The sequence below is a fragment of the Geotrypetes seraphini genome, chromosome 8 (genome assembly GCF_902459505.1).
Source record: "Geotrypetes seraphini chromosome 8, aGeoSer1.1, whole genome shotgun sequence".
In the NCBI taxonomy this organism is placed as follows: domain Eukaryota; kingdom Metazoa; phylum Chordata; class Amphibia; order Gymnophiona; family Dermophiidae; genus Geotrypetes; species Geotrypetes seraphini.
This window is the reverse complement of record NC_047091.1, coordinates 193296310-193316670: the sequence shown is the minus strand read 5'-3', so window position 1 is coordinate 193316670 and position 20361 is coordinate 193296310. Positions and strand designations below refer to the sequence as shown.

General features: G+C 46.2%; 1 protein-coding gene across 1 annotated transcript in view; it reads left to right on the top strand.

The window, feature by feature from the left end:
- The window catches only part of SCARF2 (scavenger receptor class F member 2), a 188018-nt gene that overhangs the window by 45173 nt on the left and 122484 nt on the right, over positions 1 to 20361 (top strand). Inside the window, exon 3 of the mRNA XM_033953915.1 lies at positions 19418 to 19519. Within this exon, the coding sequence (XP_033809806.1) occupies positions 19418 to 19519 (102 nt within the window). The remainder of the gene's footprint in view (positions 1 to 19417; positions 19520 to 20361) is intronic.

Genomic DNA, 20361 nt, shown 5'->3' with positions numbered 1-20361 from the left:
CAGCCATGCAAACTGAGCTGTGAGCGCCAACTTAAGAGAATGAGGTGGGCTGCTGTTCATTTCAAGACGTAACAGCAGTGGTTGGGGTGGCCTTGGGAAAGCACAAGAAACAGCAGCTGGGGTAAAGAAGAGAGAGGAAGACACTGGATGGAAAGGGAGAGGGGCAGTTGCTTTATAAAAGAGAGGAGAGAAAGAGGGCAGATAGTGTGGAGAAGAGATAGAGGTAGAAGGTGATGGAAGGGGGAGGAAGTGAGAGAGAGGAAGACACTGGATGGAAAGGGAGCGAGGCAGATGCTTTATAAAAGAGAGGAGAGAAAGAGGGTAGATAGTGTGGGGAAGAGATAGAGGTAGAAGGTGATGGAAGGGGAGGAAGTGAGAGAGAGGAAGACACTGGATGGAAAGGGAGAGAGGGCAGATGCTTTAAAGAAGAGAGCAGAGAAAGAGGGCAGATAGTGTGGGGAAAAGACAGGTAGAAGGTGATGGAAGGGGGAGGAAGTGAGAGAGATGGATAGAAATGGAGGGGGCAGTTGCTTTATAGAAGAGAGCAGAGAAAGAAGGCAGATAGTGTATGGAAGAGACAGAGGTAGAAGGTGATGGAAGGGGGAGGAAATGAGAGAGAGGAAGACACTGGATGGAAAAGGAGAGGGGCATATGCTTTAAAGAAGAGAGCAGAGAAAGAGGGCAGATAGTGTGGGGAAGAGATGGAGGTAGAAGGTGATGGAAGGGGGAGGAAGTGAGAGAGAGGAAGACACTGGATGGAAAGGGAGAGGGGCAGATGCTTTAAAGAAGAGAGCAGAGAAAGAGGGCAGAAAGTGTGGGGAAAAGACAGAGGTAGAAGGTGATGGAAGGGGGAGGAAGACTGGTGGAAGGGGAGAGGGGCAGATGCTTTATTGAAGGGAGGGGGGGAGACAGAGGGTAGATACTGAATGTAAGAGTAGAGAAAAAAGGTGATGAAATTTCTACGGTCTGTGTCCTGAATATGGCAAGATGGATGGATCAGGAGCGTATTTTATATCTCATTCGTATCATAATAATAATAACTTTATTTTTTTATACCGCAATACCACAAAACAGTTCAGAGCGGTTTACAGGATAAGAGACTGTACATTTACAGCGAAGTGTAAGTCTTGCCTATCTCAGGGGAACTTAGCAAGTAAGAACATAAGAATTGCCGCTGCTGGGTCAGACTAGTGGTCCATCGTGCCCAACAGTCCACTCATGCGGCAGCCCTCTGATCAAAGATCAGTTCCCTAACTGAGACTAGCCCTATCTGCGTACGTTCTGGTTCAGCAGGAACTTGTCTAACTTTGTCTTGAATCCCTGGAGGGTGTTTTCCCCTATAACAGACTCCGGAAGAGCGTTCCAGTTGTCTACCACTCTCTGGGTGAAGAAGAACTTCCTTACATTTGTACGGAATTTATCCCCTTTTAACTTTAAAGTGTGCCCTCTCGTTCTCTCTACCTTGGAGAGGATGAACAACCTGTCTTTATCTACTAAGTCTATTCCCTTCATAATCTTGAATGTTTCGATCATGTCCCCTCTCAGTCTCCTCTTTTCAAGGGAGAAGAGGCCCAGTTTCTCTAATCTCTCACTGTACGGCAACTCCTCCAGACCCTTAACCATTTTAATCACTCTTCTCTGGAACCTTTCAAGTAGTACTGTGTCCTTCATGTATGGTGACCAGTGCTGGATGCAGTATTCCAGGTGAGGGCATACCATGGCCCGGTACAGCGGCGTGATAACCTTCTCCAATCTGTTCGTGATCCCCTTCTTAATCATTCCTTTTCACCGCAGTCGCGCATTGCACTGATGGCTTCATTGACTTGTCGACCAGTACTCCCAAGTCTCTTTCCTGGGGGGTCTCTCTGAGTACCGCACCGGACATTCTGTATTCGTGTATAAGATTTTTGTTACCGACATGCATCACCTTACATTTATCCTCGTTAAACCTCATTTTCCATGTTGCGAACCATTTCTCGAGCGTGTTTATGCCACATTGCAGGTCTTTGCAATCCTCCTGTATCTTCACTACTCTGAATAACTTCATATCATCTGCAAATTTAATCACCTCACTTGTCGTACCAATTTCCAGGTCGTTTTTAAATATGTTGACGAGCATGGGTCCAAGCAACAAATCCTGCGGCACTCCACTCGTGACACTTTTCCAGTCTGAGTATTGTCCATTTACCCCCATTCTCTGTTTCCTATCCGCCAGCCAGTTTTTAATCCACATGAGTATTTCACCCTTGATTCCATGGCTCGCAATTTTTCAAAGTTGTCGTTCATGCGGAACCTTGTGAACGCCGTCTGAAAATCCAGATATACAATGTTGACCAGGTCACCATTGTCTATCTGCCTGTTTACTCCCTCAAAGACGTGCAGCAAGTTCGTCAAGCAAGATCTTCCTTTGCTGAAGCCGTGCTGGCTGGTCCTCATAAGATTGTGTCCATCAAGGTGATCAATAATGCGGTCCTTTATCAGCGCCTCTACCATCTTTCCTGGTCACTTCCCAGCAAAAGCTGTGTCTGCTCTGAACACTGCATGTCGTCATTTCCATTTGCTTTGAAGCAGGGTATGAGTGTCAATTTGTATGAGGGGCAAAGATGCTTCTCTCTGGGGTGTTTAAAAGTTTTAAGTCTCTTCACTTGACTCCTTAATCCTCTGTTCCAGGAAGTCCAGTTTTGTGTCTAGCATATGCTATTTATTTCTTTAGTTACTGTAGTTTTTCCCGCTCTCTCCAACTATCTCTCACCGAATTACTTACAAAATAGCCCTTCTGACCTTTAAAATTCAACAGTCCAAATCACCAGCATTCTTTGATAAGCTTCTAATACTACACGCAATCCCCAGGACACTCGAATCAACAAACCAACACCTCCTATCCATTCCATCATTAAAGGTCATAAATACAAGGCATACTGAAATCTTTTCGATTACTGCTCCCCAACTTTGGAATTGCTTGTCAATCCATCTTAGAGAGGAAACTATATTGGAGAGATTTAAAGGCTTTTTCAAAAGCTTCCTTTGTATAGACGCTTTTGAAAAATAACCAGATCAGCTTCACCGTTCAGCTCTGCTCAGGCACTTCGTAATCCCTTCCCGAATGCTTTTGGCCATCTATGTGCTTTTTCTTGATAAATTGTAGTTCTACTTTTTACCCCTCCCCAAGTTCGTTAAGGTTAATATCTGTTGTTTATATATTTCAAGATGCCTGTTTTTATATTGTTCATCGCTTAAATAATATATGACGGTCTACTAGCCACCAGAGCAGCAAAAATAGACCACCACCTCTCAAATCTGCTGTCCACAACGCCCAACTACAAAACATTCAGGAAAGAACTGAAAGTCATACTATTCAATAAATTTGTTAAATGATCTAACCAAACCGTATCGACTATTCCCAGATCCTGACGCATACTATAACTATCAACCTTGTCAACTCCCTGGGAATGCCCAGACTAATTTCTTGTTGTAAACCGCCTAGAACTGAAAGGTATTGGCGGGATAGAAGACATCAATGTAATGTAATATAAGCATTTATATCAAATTTTAAATAAAACTTGAATGGGTTACAGGTTAACATACATAATATACAGTCAAAATGGATTGCAATTTGACATACGTACAATACAGAAAAGCAACCTAGAAAAGGACTTGGGGGTATTGGTAGATATAACAATGAAGCCGGCGGCACACTGCGCAGCAGCCTCAAAGAAGGCGAACAGAATGTTGGGCATTATCAAAAACGGTATCATGACCAGAACGAAGGAAGTTATCCTGCCACTGTATCAGGCAATGGTGCGCCCGCATCTGGAGTACTGCGTCCAATACTGGTCGCCATACCTTAAGAAGGATATGGCGATACTCGAGAGGGTCCAGAGAAGAGCAACAAGGATGATAAAAGCCATGGAAAACCTTTCATAAGCTGAAAGGCTAGAGAAGCTGGGGCTCTTTTCCCTGGAAAAGCAGAGACTTAGAGGGGACATGATAGAGACTTATAAGATCATGAAAGGCATAGAGAAGGTGGAGAGGGATAGATTCTTCAGACTAGCGGGGACAACAAAAACAAGAGGGCATTCATAAAAATTGAAAGGAGACAGATTCAGAACAAATGCTAGGAAGTTCTTCTTCACTCAGAGGGTGGTAGAACCTGGAATGCGCTTCCAGAGGAAGTGATAGGACAGAGTACGATACTGGGTTTCAAAAAGGGATTGGATGATTTCCTGAAGGAGAAGGGGCAGTGGTGTACCTAGGGTATGTGGCACCTGGGGCCCATCATTTTTTGACATCCTCCCATGTAAAAAAATATTTTTTGTAATAACCATGAAACGGAATAAATGGTCAGAATAGAAACAGGCAGTGAAAATTTTCTTTTATTGAACCTCATATATGTAACCATTATTCCAAACATAACATAACAAACATAACATAAATTATGTCTGAATTGTCATGACATCAGAAGTACATATGGAGTAGTTGCAGGTGATGCTTGGGACAGTTCTGATTGTGTTAGTTCGGTTTTATGTTTTTTTGAATAGAAGGGTTTTTATTTCTTTTTTGAAGGTTTTGTAGTCTGTGGTCGAGGTCAATAGATTGTAGAGTTGGGGGTCGAGTGTTAGGAGGTTGTCGAACAGTTTTTTATCTTTTGACGTTTTTGGTTGGAGGGTGTGTGAATGGTGCGTGAGTTCTCTTATGTCTGGTTGAGGTGGATTGAATTATTTAGCTGAAGAAATTAGTTACCCCCTCATCCCACACACATTAATTCTCTTCCATTTTTGTTCCCATTCTAAAAAACACTGATAAGTTCCCAGAAAAAAAATACATTAAAATAAGAAATGAAAACAAAGGCCCCTACAGATGAGAACATAACATAAGAATAGCCTAACTGGGTCAGACCAATGGTCCATCATGCCCAGTAGCCCATTCTCATGGTAGCCAATCCAGGACACTAATACCTGGTCAAAACCCAAAGAGTAGCAACATTCCATGCTACCGATCCAGGGCAAGCAGACACTTCCCCCATGTCTTAATAACAGATTATGGACTTTTCCTCCAGGAATTTGTCCAAATCTTTCTTAAAACCAGCTACACTATCTGCTTTTACCATAACTTCTGGCCACTTCATTTTTAAGCTTAGATCTTTCCTTCCAAACAGAGACCTTGCTAGATGTCAAATGCAGAAAGAACAAGGTAACTTCACAAGGACTTAGCTGTGCAGGAAATGTGAATCTCCTCATACACCCACCATATAGTGCAAAAATGTGCAAAGGTCTGGTTTTTTCTTTTGATCACTACATAGCCTAATGCCACACAAGCAGCGCTGTTACAAACATATTCTGAAGGTCAATGCTAAGGTTAACAAAGTTTCCTTCCTTGGACCACAAGGAGATACTGACAAACCACTGGAAGAGATCGCAAAACAACTACCCAGGCACAACACCCAAAGACCCACTCAGTGTGTGAACCAGTTGAGTGGAGTGGACTAACCGGGGGTTGGAAATGGGCCCGGAGTTTGCTCAGCATAATTTCCTCTTCCTCTCAACACATTGACACGCTGCCACCACCACCACCATTAGGAACACCTCACCGGGTAGGCCAGCAATGCTTATAAACTTTATAAAACACGTTATTATATTTTCTTATAAAGCACATATTTTAACTGAACTCTCTGACATCCTCAGCCTTTCCATTCACAAAAATAGAAGGAAGAAAAGTTCCCGTTTTCTGCTGTCTCATGTCCCCGGCCTATACAATATTTTTCTTCTGCAGACCCTTCAAAAGTCTGACCAAACCCTCGTTTCACTTGCATTATAAAGTACTGAAGATGCCATCTCTCCCCAATCCCAGGTCCTAAAGTCTAAGACAGTAGCGCAAACTAGTGCTGCCCAATTCAGGAAAAAAAATTTGATTCGATTCAGCCTATTCAGGAGGGGTCCCAGCAGCATCACAACCCACCTTGCTGGCGCCCCGGGCCTCCCGCTTACCCCCTCAGTCTCCAGGAAAGCATTGCCGCTATCCACTCAGGCCGCCTAAGCCCTAGACGCCGACAATGTGGAAAAATCACAGCAGCCTATTTGCCAAACAGCTCCACCCTTACAACCTCACAAGGAGAAGGCCCAACGGGGTGAGACTGCCGACGCTGGCGCGGACGTCATTGATGACACGGCCCTGTTTGCCACACCTTCACCTGCGGACCCCCCTACCTCTTCATGTACGGCGACCAGTGCTGGATGCAGTAGTCCAGGTGAGGGCGTACCGGAACAGCGGCATGATAACCTTCTCCGATCTGTTCGTGATCCCCTTCTTAATCATTCCTAGCATTCTGTTTGCCCTTTTCGCCACCGCCACGCATGGAATTCGTTACCATTACATTTAAGGGCTGAGCAAAATATAGATAAGTTTAAGGGCAACCTTAAAAGCTTCTTATTTAAAGATGCTTATGATTGCTAATTGATCTCTAGGTCCTTCCTTGCCAAATTCTGTTTTACTTATATTCAACATTAATATGATTCCTCCCATTTCCCACTCGTTTTTAACCTTAATTGTACTCTCTTCTTTTTAAAATTGTATTTCTCCCTACTATCCTGTTGTTTTCATGTAAGTAATATCGTGTCACTAATAAGTTTAATTGTTCCCCATTTTAATTGTGAAACGCTTAGAATTTATGATTAGCGTTTTATCAAATTTTAATGAAAGTTGAAAGTTAAAGTTGTTCGATTCGATTTTCCTGCCCAATTGGGTGGTTTTTTTTTTTTTCATACATCCTGATGGGTTTATTTTATAGCTTTTTCACCCCCCTTTGGCTTCTCCTAACCACACTGGCGCTGTAGTGTAAATAAAATAAAGAAACAAAAAGGACTTTTCCTCTCTCTGTTAAATCCTAGCTCACGTTTGCGGTCTAACACCAGCTCTGGCAGGATACACCTTTCAAATCTGACATATTGTAATCTTCTGATAACTTGCTTGCCAGGGTCTCCTTCTTCCTTCTTTCTGCATGCTAACCATCCATCTGCCATCTCTGTCCTCCCCGTTTCCCTTCCCTCCCCAGGAGGTCTGGCATCTTTCCTTTTTTCGTCTCCCTCCACAGATCCATCTTTTCTTAACTACCCTTTCATCCAGCATCTCTCCCTTCTTCCCCACCACCCCAGGGTTCACCATCTCTCCCTTTCTTTTCCCAACTACCCTCCTATCCAGTATCTATATCCCCCCCCCACACCATCCCTTGTGTCCAACTTCTCTCCCTTTCTGTTCCTTCCCTCCCTAAAAACCATGGTCCATCATCTCTCTCCCTCTCCTCTATTTTTAGACCCATTATTTCTTCCCACCCAAAGTTCAGCATATGCACGTCTCTTTGAACCCCTCTTTCCCACCGTGTACTTCTACACCAGGGCCCCCCCTCCCCTGAAGGCCTGTCCCCCTTAAAAGTCTGCATCCCACCCCTGAAGGCCTGTCCCCCCCCTTGAAGGCCTGCACCCCCCTGAAGGCAGGGGGGTGCAGAGGTGGGTGGACAGAGGAGGGTGGACAGAGGAAAATCAATGGGATGTGGCGCTGCCGGGATACAAGCTCTACAGGAGGGACTGGACCCACAAGAAGGGGGGAGGCATAACACTATATATAAAGGACTCTATCCACTCGGTCGGGATGGATATGGCAACGAAGGCAGAGGGGCTGGAATCGCTATGGGTCAAATTACCGGGAAACAAGGGTGCGGGCATAAAACTGGTGCTGTACTATCGACCACCTGGTACGCCAGAAGGAGTCGGACACGACTTGGAAGCGGAATTGAGACAGGAATGCAGGACTGGAAGTGTAACAGTGATGGGGGACTTCAACTACCCGGGAATAGACTGGAGTATGGGTCACTCCAACTGCACTAGGGAGACAGGATTTGTAGAAGCTGTGAAGGACTGCTTCATGGAGCAACTAGTCAAAGAACCGACGCGAGGGGGTGCTACTCTTGACCTCATCCTAAACGGATTAGGGGGGCCTGCAAGAGGGGTAGAAGTGGGAGGACCACTAGGCAACAGTGATCACAACACGATCAGATTCACATTAGAAAGAGAGACACCCATAGTAAGGAGGACCGCAACAACTGCGCTGAACTTCGAGAAAGGGAACTATGTTGCTATGAGGGAAATGGTGGGGAGGAAGCTCAGAAACATCTTTAGGATGGAGACTGTGGGAAGCGCCTGGACCCTATTCAGGGACACCCTGCAGGAAGCACAGAAAATGTACGTCCCCAGTTTCAGGAAAGGCTGTAAGAACAAGCGATCAAAGGACCCGGTTTGGATATCAACAGAAGTAAAGAGGGCGATAAAGGACAAAAAAGTATCCTTCCGGAGGTGGAAAAAGGACCCAACGGAGGAAAATCACCAGGTGCACAGGAAATGCCAAAAGGAATGCCACCGGGAGGTTAGAAAAGCAAAGGGGGAATACGAAGAGGGGCTGGCCAGAGAGGCGAAAAACTTCAAGGCATTCTTCAGTTACGTTAAGGGGAAGCGACCAGCGAGAGAGGAGGTGGGGCCGTTGGACGATGGGGATAGGAAGGGAGTGATTAAGGAGGATAAAGAAGTAGCTGAGAGGTTGAACACGTTCTTCTCGTCGGTTTTCACGAGCGAAGACACATCTAATATACCGGACTCAGAGGAGCTCAAGAGTGGGGAACAGGCTGAAAAATTGGAGCACATAGAGGTAAGTAAGGAGGATGTCCTCAAACAGATAGACAGGCTAAAATGCGGCAAATCACCGGGCCCGGACGGGATCCACCCAAGGGTTCTGAAGGAACTAAGACAAGAAATAGCGGGCACAATCCAGCATGTTTGCAACCTATCCTTGAAAACTGGTGAGGTACCAGAGGACTGGAAATTGGCGAATGTCACACCTATCTTCAAGAAGGGATCGAGGGGTGACCCCGGGAACTACAGGCCGGTGAGCCTGACTTCAATTATAGGGAAGATGGTGGAAGCTATGATCAAGGACGGCATTTGCAAGCACATCGAGATGAATGGCCTACTGAGAACAAGCCAGCACGGATTTTGTAAGGGAAGGTCGTGCCTAACGAACCTTCTGTACTTCTTTGAGGGAATAAGCAGTCGAGTGGACAATGGGGAACCCATAGACATCATTTACCTCGATTTTCAAAAGGCTTTCGACAAGGTGCCACATGAAAGGCTGCTTAAGAAGCTGTGGAACCACGGGGTGGGAGGGGATGTGCACAGATGGATCAAGCACTGGTTGTCGGGTAGACTGCAGAGGGTCGGAGTAAAGGGTCAATATTCTGACTGGCGGGGAGTCACAAGCGGTGTGCCACAGGGGTCGATGCTGGGGCCGTTACTCTTTAACATATTTATCAATGACCTGGAAAAGGAGGCAAAGTGCGAGGTTATAAAATTTGCAGACGATACCAAACTGTGTGGCAGAGTTAGGACCAGGGAGGAGTGTGAGGACCTACAAAGGGACCTGGACAAGCTGGAAGACTGGGCAAACAAATGGCAAATGCGCTTTAACGTGGACAAATGCAAGGTCATGCATATAGGAAAAAAGAACCCGTTGTTCAACTACAAATTGGGGGGGGTATTGTTGGGGACAGCAGACTTGAGAGAGACTTGGGTGTGCTGGTGGATGCATCACTGAAGCCATCTGCACAGTGCGCAGCAGCCTCGAAAAAAGTCAACAGCATGCTGGACATCATAAAGAAGGGCATAACAACCAGAACACGGGAAGTCATCATGCCATTGTATCGAGTGATGGTGCGTCCACATCTGGAATACTGCGTTCAGTATTGGTCGCCGCACCTCAAGAAGGACATGGCGGTACTTGAGAGAGTCCAAAGGAGAGCAACGAAAATGGTAAAAGGGCTGGAACACTGCCCATACGCCGAGAGGTTGGATAGGCTGGGGCTCTTCTCTCTGGAGAAGAGGAGGCTCAGGGGAGATATGATAGAGACCTTCAAGATCATGAGGGGCATAGAGAGGGTGGATAGGGACAGATTCTTCAGACTGAAAGGGACAGCGAATACGAGGGGGCATTCGGAGAAACTGAAGGGAGATAGGTTCAAAACAAATGCAAGGAAGTTTTTTTTCACCCAAAGGGTCGTGGACACTTGGAATGCGCTACCGGAGGAAGTGATCAGGCAGAGTACGGTACAGGGATTCAAACAGGGATTGGACGGATTCCTGAGGGATAAAGGGATCATGGGATACTGAGGGAGGAGCTGGGATGTAACACAAGTATAGAAAGCTAACCAAGTAATGAGTATAGAAACCAAACCAGGTCGTGTATGTGCAAGACCGGAAGGTTAGGACTTCGATAGGAAGACAGGACTTAAATGAGAAACCAAGGTGGCAAGGGAGCCTCTTCTGGTGATACAGACAGATCGTGACCAGTTTGGGCCGCCACGGGAGCGGACTGCTGGGCAGGATGGACCTATGGTCTGACCCGGAGGAGGCACTGCTTATGTTCTTATGCCTGCCTGCCTGTCCCCTTTGAAGGCCTGTCCCCCCTTGAAGGCCTGCCTGCCTGTCCCCCTTGAAGGCCTTCCCCCCCTAGAAGGTCTGCCTGTCTATCCCCCTTGAAGGCCTGTCCCCCTTGAAGCCCTGCCTGCCTGTCCCCCCTCCTTGAAGGCCTGTCCCCCCCTTGAAGGCCTAACTGCCTGTCCCCCCCCTTGAAGGCCTATCCCCCCTTGAATGCCTGCCTGCCCGCCCCACCCTGAAGGCCTGATGCCCCGCCCCACCCCACCCCGAAGGACCGCTCGCCCCCCAACCCTGAAAGACCGTTATCCCCCTGGCCTCCCCACATCACCTACAGTAGAGAAGCAGCCCACAGCAAGATCGCGATGCCAGCGATCCCTGTGGGACTTCGGCGCTGCTTCCTCACCGCAGTCCCGCCCCTCTTCTGATGTCAGAGGAGGGGCGGGACCGCGGCTGAGAAAGCAGCGCAGGGATCGCTGGCATCGCGATCCCGCTGCAGGCAGCTTCTCCACTGCAAACAGTGCGGGGGGGAGAATCCGAACGTCGGGGGGGGGGGGGAACCGGACGCCAACGGCTTCAAGGCCGGCAGCACCCCCTCAGGGCTTGCATCCAGGGTGGACTGCCCCCCCTCCCCCCTCATGGTATGCCACTGAGAAGGGGATTGAAGGGTATAGATAGAGGGTTATTATACAGGATATTAAATGATTAGGGAATAAAAGATTTAGGGAAAGGATCACTTACAGGTCATGGCCCTGGGGGGGGGGGGGCGCTGCGGGAGCGGACTGCTAGGCACGATGGACCCCTGGTCTGAACCTCCTCCAAAGTTGTTCCCTTCCTCACACCCCTGAGTGGCATACACCAACACAACCAAGTCATCCTGTAGGAGCTACTGGCATTTTCCCATTCAGAATTCCAAGTCATGTTATTTTTGGAACAAGTTTATTCTTAAACTGGCTGTGCTGATTGCATGTTGTCATCTACATGGATCTTCCTTTGGTGAGCCTTCATGCCATTCTGGATTTCCCAGTTCCTACTTCGGTGTCCTTTGCAAAATCATATTTCATGTCGGACTGCTAGAAGTGTTGAGGAGGCTGCTGAGATCACTAGATATCTTCTGTGTGCCTGAAGATTTGAGCAGAGCTGTGCCAGCTTTTCTCTGACAATTTCAGCCAACTTGGTTTAAAACATGTGCCCAGTCAAATTAAACAAGGCAAATCCCAAGATCAAGGTTTTCATTGGAGTTGTTTCACTAGGGCTGAACTGAGGAAGTTGAAATTGGGAGCACCACATCGAAGAGGGAATGCAGGCTAAGAGACAACCCAGAAGCACAGATGAAGCACTCAGAATCAGGTTTGGAGCTTTAGTACATCTGTAGGGTAGAGTTGCAAAGAGACCCCACTAGCTCGCATGATTTCTCTCCTAACAGGAAGATGTAAGTCTGGAAGGGAGGCACATACACTGCCTCACAATACTCCATAGGCGGCAGATCTGCAGTAGTCAGAATCCAAATTGTGTGCGGGTTCCTTGGGGCACGTGCTTTCTCTTCTAGAGAGGTAGAGTGGAGAGAATGCAAGGCAGGGTGCCAGCGGAACAGCTGCTGCAGTGGGAGAAGCTGGCAGGCTCCCAGGGTTTGACAGCTCTTGGCCCCTTGGTGACGTTCCAAGCCCTGCTAAAGAAAGCTGGGCAGTTCCGAAGCAGGGCTACGCTGAACAGTTTATCACAGAGAGCTGGACTTCCTGTCAGTGCAAGAAGCTGTGCCCAGATATTTGCAAGACTGAACTTTCCTCATTGTCTGCTTCTATTTTTATCTTCCTCAATGTGACCTTTTTTCTTATTCTTTCCTGCCTGACCCTCCTCGGGGAGCCTCATGTGCAGTCTTTTTCTTAGGCCTTCACATGTGGCTCTCATTAGACAGCCATCAAGCAGTCTCTCTCGTACTCCTTGCCATCTGGCTCTCAACTGGGTGTCATCATGCAGGCTCCGCTCCATCTAATTTTCACATCAGGAAGCGCGCATGCACAAGCTCTTAATTTGTTACTTTCCATTGTGTTCCTTTGGCCCATGGAACAGAATGTGTATGTATTAGGTGCCCACCTCCAAAATTAATGAAAATTTCTGGCACTGATGATTAATATGGTGATTTAATAAATATATTCAACTATGCATATGGCCAATAGTGCTAAAAACAGGCATGTAGAGGCTACTTCCATCATTCAATAGGCTTAAAATGTAAATTGGAACGAGTGAGATGATTAAATTTGCAGATGACACTAAACTGTTCAAAGTTGAGGATTGTGAAATATTGCAGACAGACCTTAGGAAATTGGAAGACGGTGTCCAAGCAGCAGATGAAATTTAGTATGGACATTGGGAAGAATAACCAAATCACAGTTACCGGATGCTAGGGTCCACCTTAGGGGTTACCGCCCAAGAAAAGGATCTGGATGTCATCGTAGACAATACGATGAAACCTTCCCCCAATGTGCGGCGGTGGCCAAATAAGCAAACAGGATACTAGGAATTATTTAAAAAGGGATGGTTAACAAGACTAAGAATGTTATAATGTTGATTCCAGTGGATCGATATGAAGTGGAAGTAGGAATGTCGTTTGGCAGTTTGCAGTTGAATATAAGAACATAAGAATAGTCTTACTGGGTCAGACCAATGGTCCTTCAAGCCCAATAGCCCGTTCTCATAATGGCCAATCCAGGTCACTAGTACCTGGCCAAAACCCAAGGAGTAGCAATATTCCATGCTACTGATCCAGGGCAAGCAGTGGCTTCCCCCATGTCTTAATAACAGACTATGGAATTTTCCTCCAGGAACTTGTCCAAACCTTTCTTAAAACCAGCTACGCTATCCGCTGTTACAACAAACCTCTGTCAATGCGTTCCAGAGCTTAACTATTCTCTGAGTGAAAAAAATTTCCTCCTATTGGTTTTAAGAGTATTTCCCTGTAACTTCATCGAGTGTCCACTAGTCTTTGTAATGTTTGACGGAGTGAAAAATCAATCCACTTGTACCCGTTCTACTCCACTCAGGATTTTGTAGACTTCAATCATATCTCCCCTCAGCCATCTCTTTTCCAAGCTAAAGAGCCCTAACCATTTTAGTCTTTCCTCATACGAGAGCTCTCCTCCTACCTAGAGAGATTCTCCATTCTCCAACATTACCAATACGGATTTAGGCCCAATTTCAGCACCGAGTCCCTCCTAGTTTTCTTAATCTCAAAGGTGCAACCACTACACGCCCAAAACAAATTTGCTGTTCTCCTACAGTTTGATCTCTCCGCGGCTTTTGACGTCGTACACCATGACATACTAATCTACCAACTTTCAGAGATAGGAATAGACTCCTCTGTTCTAAACTGGTTCTCAAACTTCCTCCGCGCTCGTTCCTATATTGTCAACACAAATGGCTCCAAATCCGCTTCATGGACACCATCCTGTGGTGTCCCTCAGGGCTCTCCCCTATCCCCTATTCTCTTCAACATGTATATGACCTCCCTGAAGCTCCTCAAACTATCCCCCCTTGAAACAATCTACACATATGCAGACGATATCCTTATCCTCCTCGAAACAGATTCAAACCTTACAAACCTTCAAGAGAACATCACTTCATGCATAACGAGACTTCACGCCTAGTCCCTCTCTGTACAGATGAAATTAAATGAATCAAAAACAAAATTACTCTGGCTCGGCCCAAAACTAGCACACCTGCCCACCCTCTTCACACTATCCACAGGCCCTGCTCTTCACCTTGAGTTCTCAAGCAAGGTCCTCAGCATCACCATCGACTCCTCCCTTTCCCTCAATGATCACCTGAATTCCTTGGCAAAATCTTGTTACTTCACCAAAAACATTTCACCGTCCTTGTACAATCTATCATCCTATCCAAACTCGATTATTGTAATGCCATCTATTTATGCCTAACTAAAAAAAGTCTCCGCAGACTCCAGCTTATCCAGAATACTGCGGCCAAGCTGATTTTTGCTAAACGCAAATCTGATCACGTCTCCCCACTACTTACCAATCTTCACTGGCTCCCAGTACTTTCTAGAATTCATTTCAAATGTTCCTGCCTGGCTTTCAAGATCATTCACGGCATCCTTCCGCCCCTAATCCCTCTATCCTTCCTCGCCCAGTCGCCTGCTACCACCAGATCAGCCCACAGACATAAACTATCCTTCCCCTCTCTACACAGCATCCTCCACGCAGGTAAACTGGGAAAATCCCTCCTCTCCAAAATCACGGGCCTTTGGAACGATCTCACTGTCCCGCTGCGGAACCTGGGTTCCCTCCAACTATTCCGAAAACAACTGAAAACCTGGCTTTTCCCTAGCATATAACATCTCTCCTTCTGTCTACATCCCCTCTTTTTATATGGTTTTGTAAACCCTTCTCCCCTCTCTTCTTATATTTTTAAGCTTTGTAAACCGTGTCGAGCTCCAATTCCGTGGAGATGAAGCGGTATATAAACTTAAGGCTTAGTTTAGTTTAGTTTAGTTTAGGAGTTCCATCCCATTTATCATCTTGGTTGCTCTTCTTTGAACCTTTTCTAGTTAAGCTATATCTTTGACCTCCATAAAAGGAGTACATCTCAGACAGATGGTGACGGAGCCCACTAGGGCCCAGGCGATCCTAGACCTGGTACTCACCAACGGGGAAAGCGTCTCAGAGGTCTCAGTAGGAGATACGCTAGCCTCCAGCGACCATAACATGGTATGTTTCAACCTTGGGAAAGGATCCCCTAAATCAATTACAAAAACAAAGGTGCTCAAATTCCGGGGCACCGACTTTGCACGCATGGGAGATTTCGTTCATCAGACGCTGCAGGACCAAGCAGAGTCCGGCAATGTGGAAACTATGTGGTCGTACCTGAAATCATCCATACATGAAGCAACTAATCGCTACATAAAATCAGTAGATAAACGGCAAAGAAACAACAAACCACAATGGTTCACTGAAGAGATCTCGCACTTCATTAAGGAGAAGAAAAAAGCATTTCTTTCCTACAAACGTACGCAGATAAGAGAAACTAAAGTAGAATATAAGACCAGATCTGCAGCGGTCAAAACAGCAGTTAGGGAGGCCAAACTTCGAGTGGAAGAAACTCTGGCAAAAAACATTAAAAAAGGGGACAAATCCTTCTTTAGGTATATCAGTGATAGGAAAAGGAACACAGACGGTATAGTACGCCTTAGACAACCGGACGGAAACTACGCGGTGGCGGATTCAGAAAAAGCAGAACTATTAAATGAATATTTCTGCTCAGTCTTCACCTGCGAAGCACCGGGACACGGACCACAGTTGAAGGTAAAACAAGACGTGGATGACCCGTTTCAGAATTTTGAGTTCACACCTGGGGACGTCTACAATGAACTGGCAAGACTAAAGGTAAACAAGGCCATGGGACTGGACAATTTACACCCAAGAGTGCTCAGAGAATTGAGAGATGTTCTGGTGGAACCGTTGGCAGTGCTCTTCAATCTCTCACTAAGTACGGGGAAAGTTCCGTTAGACTGGAAAACAGCCAACGTCGTTCCTCTACATAAAAAGGGTTGCAAGGCTGAGGCTGCGAACTATAGACCGGTAAGCCTCACCTCAATAGTGTGTAAACTCATGGAAACACTAATTAAGTATAAATTAGATACGATCCTGAACGAGGGAAATCTCCGGGATCCCAGTCAACATGGATTCACCAAGGGTAGGTCATGCCAGTCCAATCTTATCAGCTTCTTTGACTGGGTAACAAGAAGACTGGACTCAGGAGAGTCCTTGGACGTCGTGTACCTGGACTTCAGCAAAGCGTTTGACAGCGTCCCACACCGCAGGCTGCTGAACAAGATGAAATCGATGGGATTAGGAGAGACTCTAACTGCATGGGTTAAAGATTGGCTTAGTGGCAGACTTCAGAGGGTGGTGGTTAACGGTACCCTCTCTAAAATGTCAGAGGTGACTAGCGGAGTGCCACAGGGTTCAGTCCTGGGCCCACTCCTCTTCAACATATTCATTGGGGATCTGACTCAAGGGCTTCAAGGCAAGGTAACCTTATTCGCTGATGACGCCAAATTATGCAATATAGTAAACGGCTATAATCTACAGGATGCTATGGAGCAAGACCTGCGTACTTTAGAAAATTGGTCCTCGATCTGGCAGCTGGGCTTCAACGCCAAGAAATGTAAGGTCATGCATCTCGGTAACGGAAATCCTTGCAGAACTTACACCCTGAATGGAGAACCTTTAACCAGGACTACGGCAGAACGAGACTTAGGAGTAATCATCAGTGCTGACATGAAAGCAGCCACTCAAGTGGAGAAGGCTTCATCTAAAGCACGGCAGATGATAGGTTGTATCAAGAGAAGCTTCGTCAACAGGAAACCTGAAGTCATAATGCCATTGTACAGAGCCATGGTGAGACCTCATCTGGAATACTGTGTGCAATTCTGGAGGCCACACTACCGTAAGGATGTGCTCAGAATTGAATCGGTTCAGCGGATGGCCACCAGGATGGTCTCGGGGCTACAGGGTCTCCCGTACGAAGAAAGACTGAGCAAATTGCAGCTCTACACTCTCGAAGAGCGTAGGGAAAGGGGAGACATGATTGAGACATTTAAATACATCACAGGACGGGTCGAGATGGAAGATGATGTCTTTCTTCTCAAGGGACCCTCGACCACAAGAGGACATCCGCTCAAACTCAGGGGAGGGAAGTTTCGTGGAGACGCCAGGAAGTACTTCTTCACGGAGAGAGTGATTGAGCGTTGGAACAAGCTTCCAGTGCAGGTGGTCGAGGCACGCAGCATCCCAGACTTCAAGAACAAATGGGATACCTACGTGGGATCCCTACGAGGGTCATGCCAAGGGATAGGGTCACTAGGGTATGGACTTGAATGAGCAGGTCAGTAGAGTGACAGTACAATTACAATTATACAATTATACTTTAGGGGGTCAGTAGACTTAAGAGGGTGGGTAAATAGTGTGGGCAGACTTGATGGGCTGTAGCCCTTATCTGCCGTCATCTTTCTATGTTTCTATGAGCTAGAAAATGAATTAAATAAGTAAATAATTAGGGAGCTTGAAGTATTCATAAGAACATAAGCAGTGCCTCTGCCGGGTCAGACCAGAGGTCCATCCCGCCCAGCAGTCCGCCCCCGCGGCGGCCCAACAGGTCATGACCTGCCTTAATCACCAGAAGGGGCCCCCTTGCCCCCTAGGTTTCTCATCGAAGTCCTATCTTCCCATCAATGTCCTAACCCTCCGGCCTTGCACCTGCACGACCTGGTGAGCTGTCTATACTTATGCAACACCCCAGCACCTCCCTCAGTACCCCACAATCCCCTTTTCCCTCAGGAATCTGTCCAATCCCTGTTTGAATCCCTGTACTGTACTCTGCCGGATCACTTCCTCCGGGAGCGCATTCCATTTGTCCACGACCCTTTGGGTGAAGAAAAACTTCCTTGTATTTGATTTGAACCTATCTCCCTTCAGTTTCTCTGAGTGCCCCCTCGTACCTGTCGTCCCTTTTAGTCTGAAGAACCTGTCCCTGTCCACCCTCTCTATGCCCCTAAGTATTTTGAAGGTCTCTATCATATCCCCCCTGAGCCTCCTCTTTTCCAGAGAGAAGAGCCCCAGTTTATCCAGCCTCTCAGCATATGGGCAGTTTTCCAGCCCTCTTACCAGTTTTGTTGCCCTCCTTTGGACTCTCTCAAGTACTGCCATGTCCTTCTTGAGGTGCGGCGACCAATATTGAACGCAGTATTCCAGATGTGGGCGCACCATCGCTCGATACAGTGGCATGATGACTTCCCGCGTCCTGGTTGATATGCCCCTCTTGATGATGCCCAACATCCTGTTGGCTTTCTTCGAGGCTGCTGCACACTGTGCGGATGGTTTCATGGATGGATCCACTAGCACACCCAAGTCTCTCTCAAGTCCGGTGTCTTCCAGCAATCTCCCCCCCATTTTATTCCTCAGACTTAATCCCACCAATTAATGGTATATACTATATCCTCCCAAAGAAGGAAATAGGGGCTGCCCCTGATCAAGGAGCTGGAGCTACGGATTTACTGAATCTCACTGAAATACTTGAAACTTCTGTTTCAGAGACCACAGAGCGAGCTACTAATTTCCTTTATTTTTGAGCAAGACACAAATTCTTTCCTACGAATATATTTTCGGAATTCTCAATCTCTATTTCTGGGGAAAAGAGTCTGGGTCTACCCAGATGTCACGAGGCAAACACAAGAGAGGCGAAAACTTTTCCTGATGATGAGATCTGAAACTCTGACACTTGGGGCAACTTTTCTCTTAGCCCACCCATGTAAACGTTTAGTAAAGTACCTTGGAGTCAAATATGTTTACTTTGTGCCTGAACACTTGCGAGCATTTCTTGACATGAAGTTGGGTACTGTTAGAGTTTAATATCTGGAACACATACTATGTAACGGGAATCTCTTTTAAGCCTTTTCCTTTTATCTTATGATTTTTTATTGATATTAGTTTCTCTCCACTATTTTTTCGGATCCTTCCTACTCATTTATAGTGTTCTAAAAAAGTTTATTTTATTACCTTTGGACTTGATACATTATAGGGTTGTTTCATCTGTTTTTTCTTGTGCAAGGATATCTTGTGAATTATGTGAAAATTCAATAAAGAATTAAAAAAAAAAAATAATTAGGGAGCTGTTCTGCTTATGGTCTAATGAAAGATACTTTTATAGTGTTTGATGTTTTATAGTGTTTGAATGTTTCATTTTAAAATTATTTCTGCAATCTGTCTTGCTATTACAGTTACCGTGAACAGCAAAATTCTTTAAGATGAATAATGAATTGAAATAAATCATTTATAATGTAATCAGACTATATAGACTTGGATTGGAGCAGAGTTTGGACATGCTTCTAATACACTAATAATTCTGCTTCTTTTGTCCCCCAAATCACTGTGCAGCCATCTGTGATGGGAACTTCACGTGCAAAGCGAATGAGGTATGTGTGAGACCCAGTGAGTGCCGCTGCCGTCACGGATACTTTGGTGCCAACTGTGATACCAGTGAGTACTCGAATAGATTTCGTTCTTGTTCTTCTAAGTTTATGAAAAGTTTGATATCCCGCTTTATCAAAGTCAAAGTGGCTTACATAAAATATAAAAACCAAATTAGTATATTGCATCAAAATCTAGCACAGTCAGAAGAACTGAGATCCAAGAGCCTTTTGTAATGTTCGGTTGCTCTTTCCCCTTCTGATATCATCAGTCTTCAGATAACTGAAAGTCTGGGGCAGGGAAGAGAGAAGAGTGGAGGGATGAGTGGGCCTAGCCTGCAAGAGAGGCGAGCTGGGTAAGGAGAGGTGATGGGACAGGCACTGGCAGTGGAAGAGCAGAGCAAATCAAATCAAAGGAAAGCAAGAAACAGAGATGTTTAAGTTGGTCATGGAAGGGTTGCGCCTGTCCCTCTGCTCAGAATAGGGATCAGCTGAAAAATAACTGCGCACCCCTGAGCTAATTAAAGAGAGAATGCATTTTCCTTTTCCTAATCTGGACATAAGAACATAAGAATTGTCACTGCTGGGTCAGACCCGTGGTCCATCATGCCCAGAAGTCCGCTCACGCGACGGCCCTCTGGTCAAAGACCAGCGCCCTAACTGAGCCTAGCCCTCCCTGCGTACGTTCTGGTTCAGTAGGAACTTGTCTAACTTTGTCTTGAATCCCTGGAGGGTGTTCTCCCCTATAACAGACTCCAGAAGAGTGTTCCAGTTTTTTACCACTCTCTGGGTGAAAAAGAACTTCCTTCCATTTGTACGGAATCTATCCCCTTTCAATTTTAGACAGTGCCCTCTCATTTTCCCTACCTTGGAGAGGGTGAACAACCTGCCTTTATCTACTAACTCTATTCC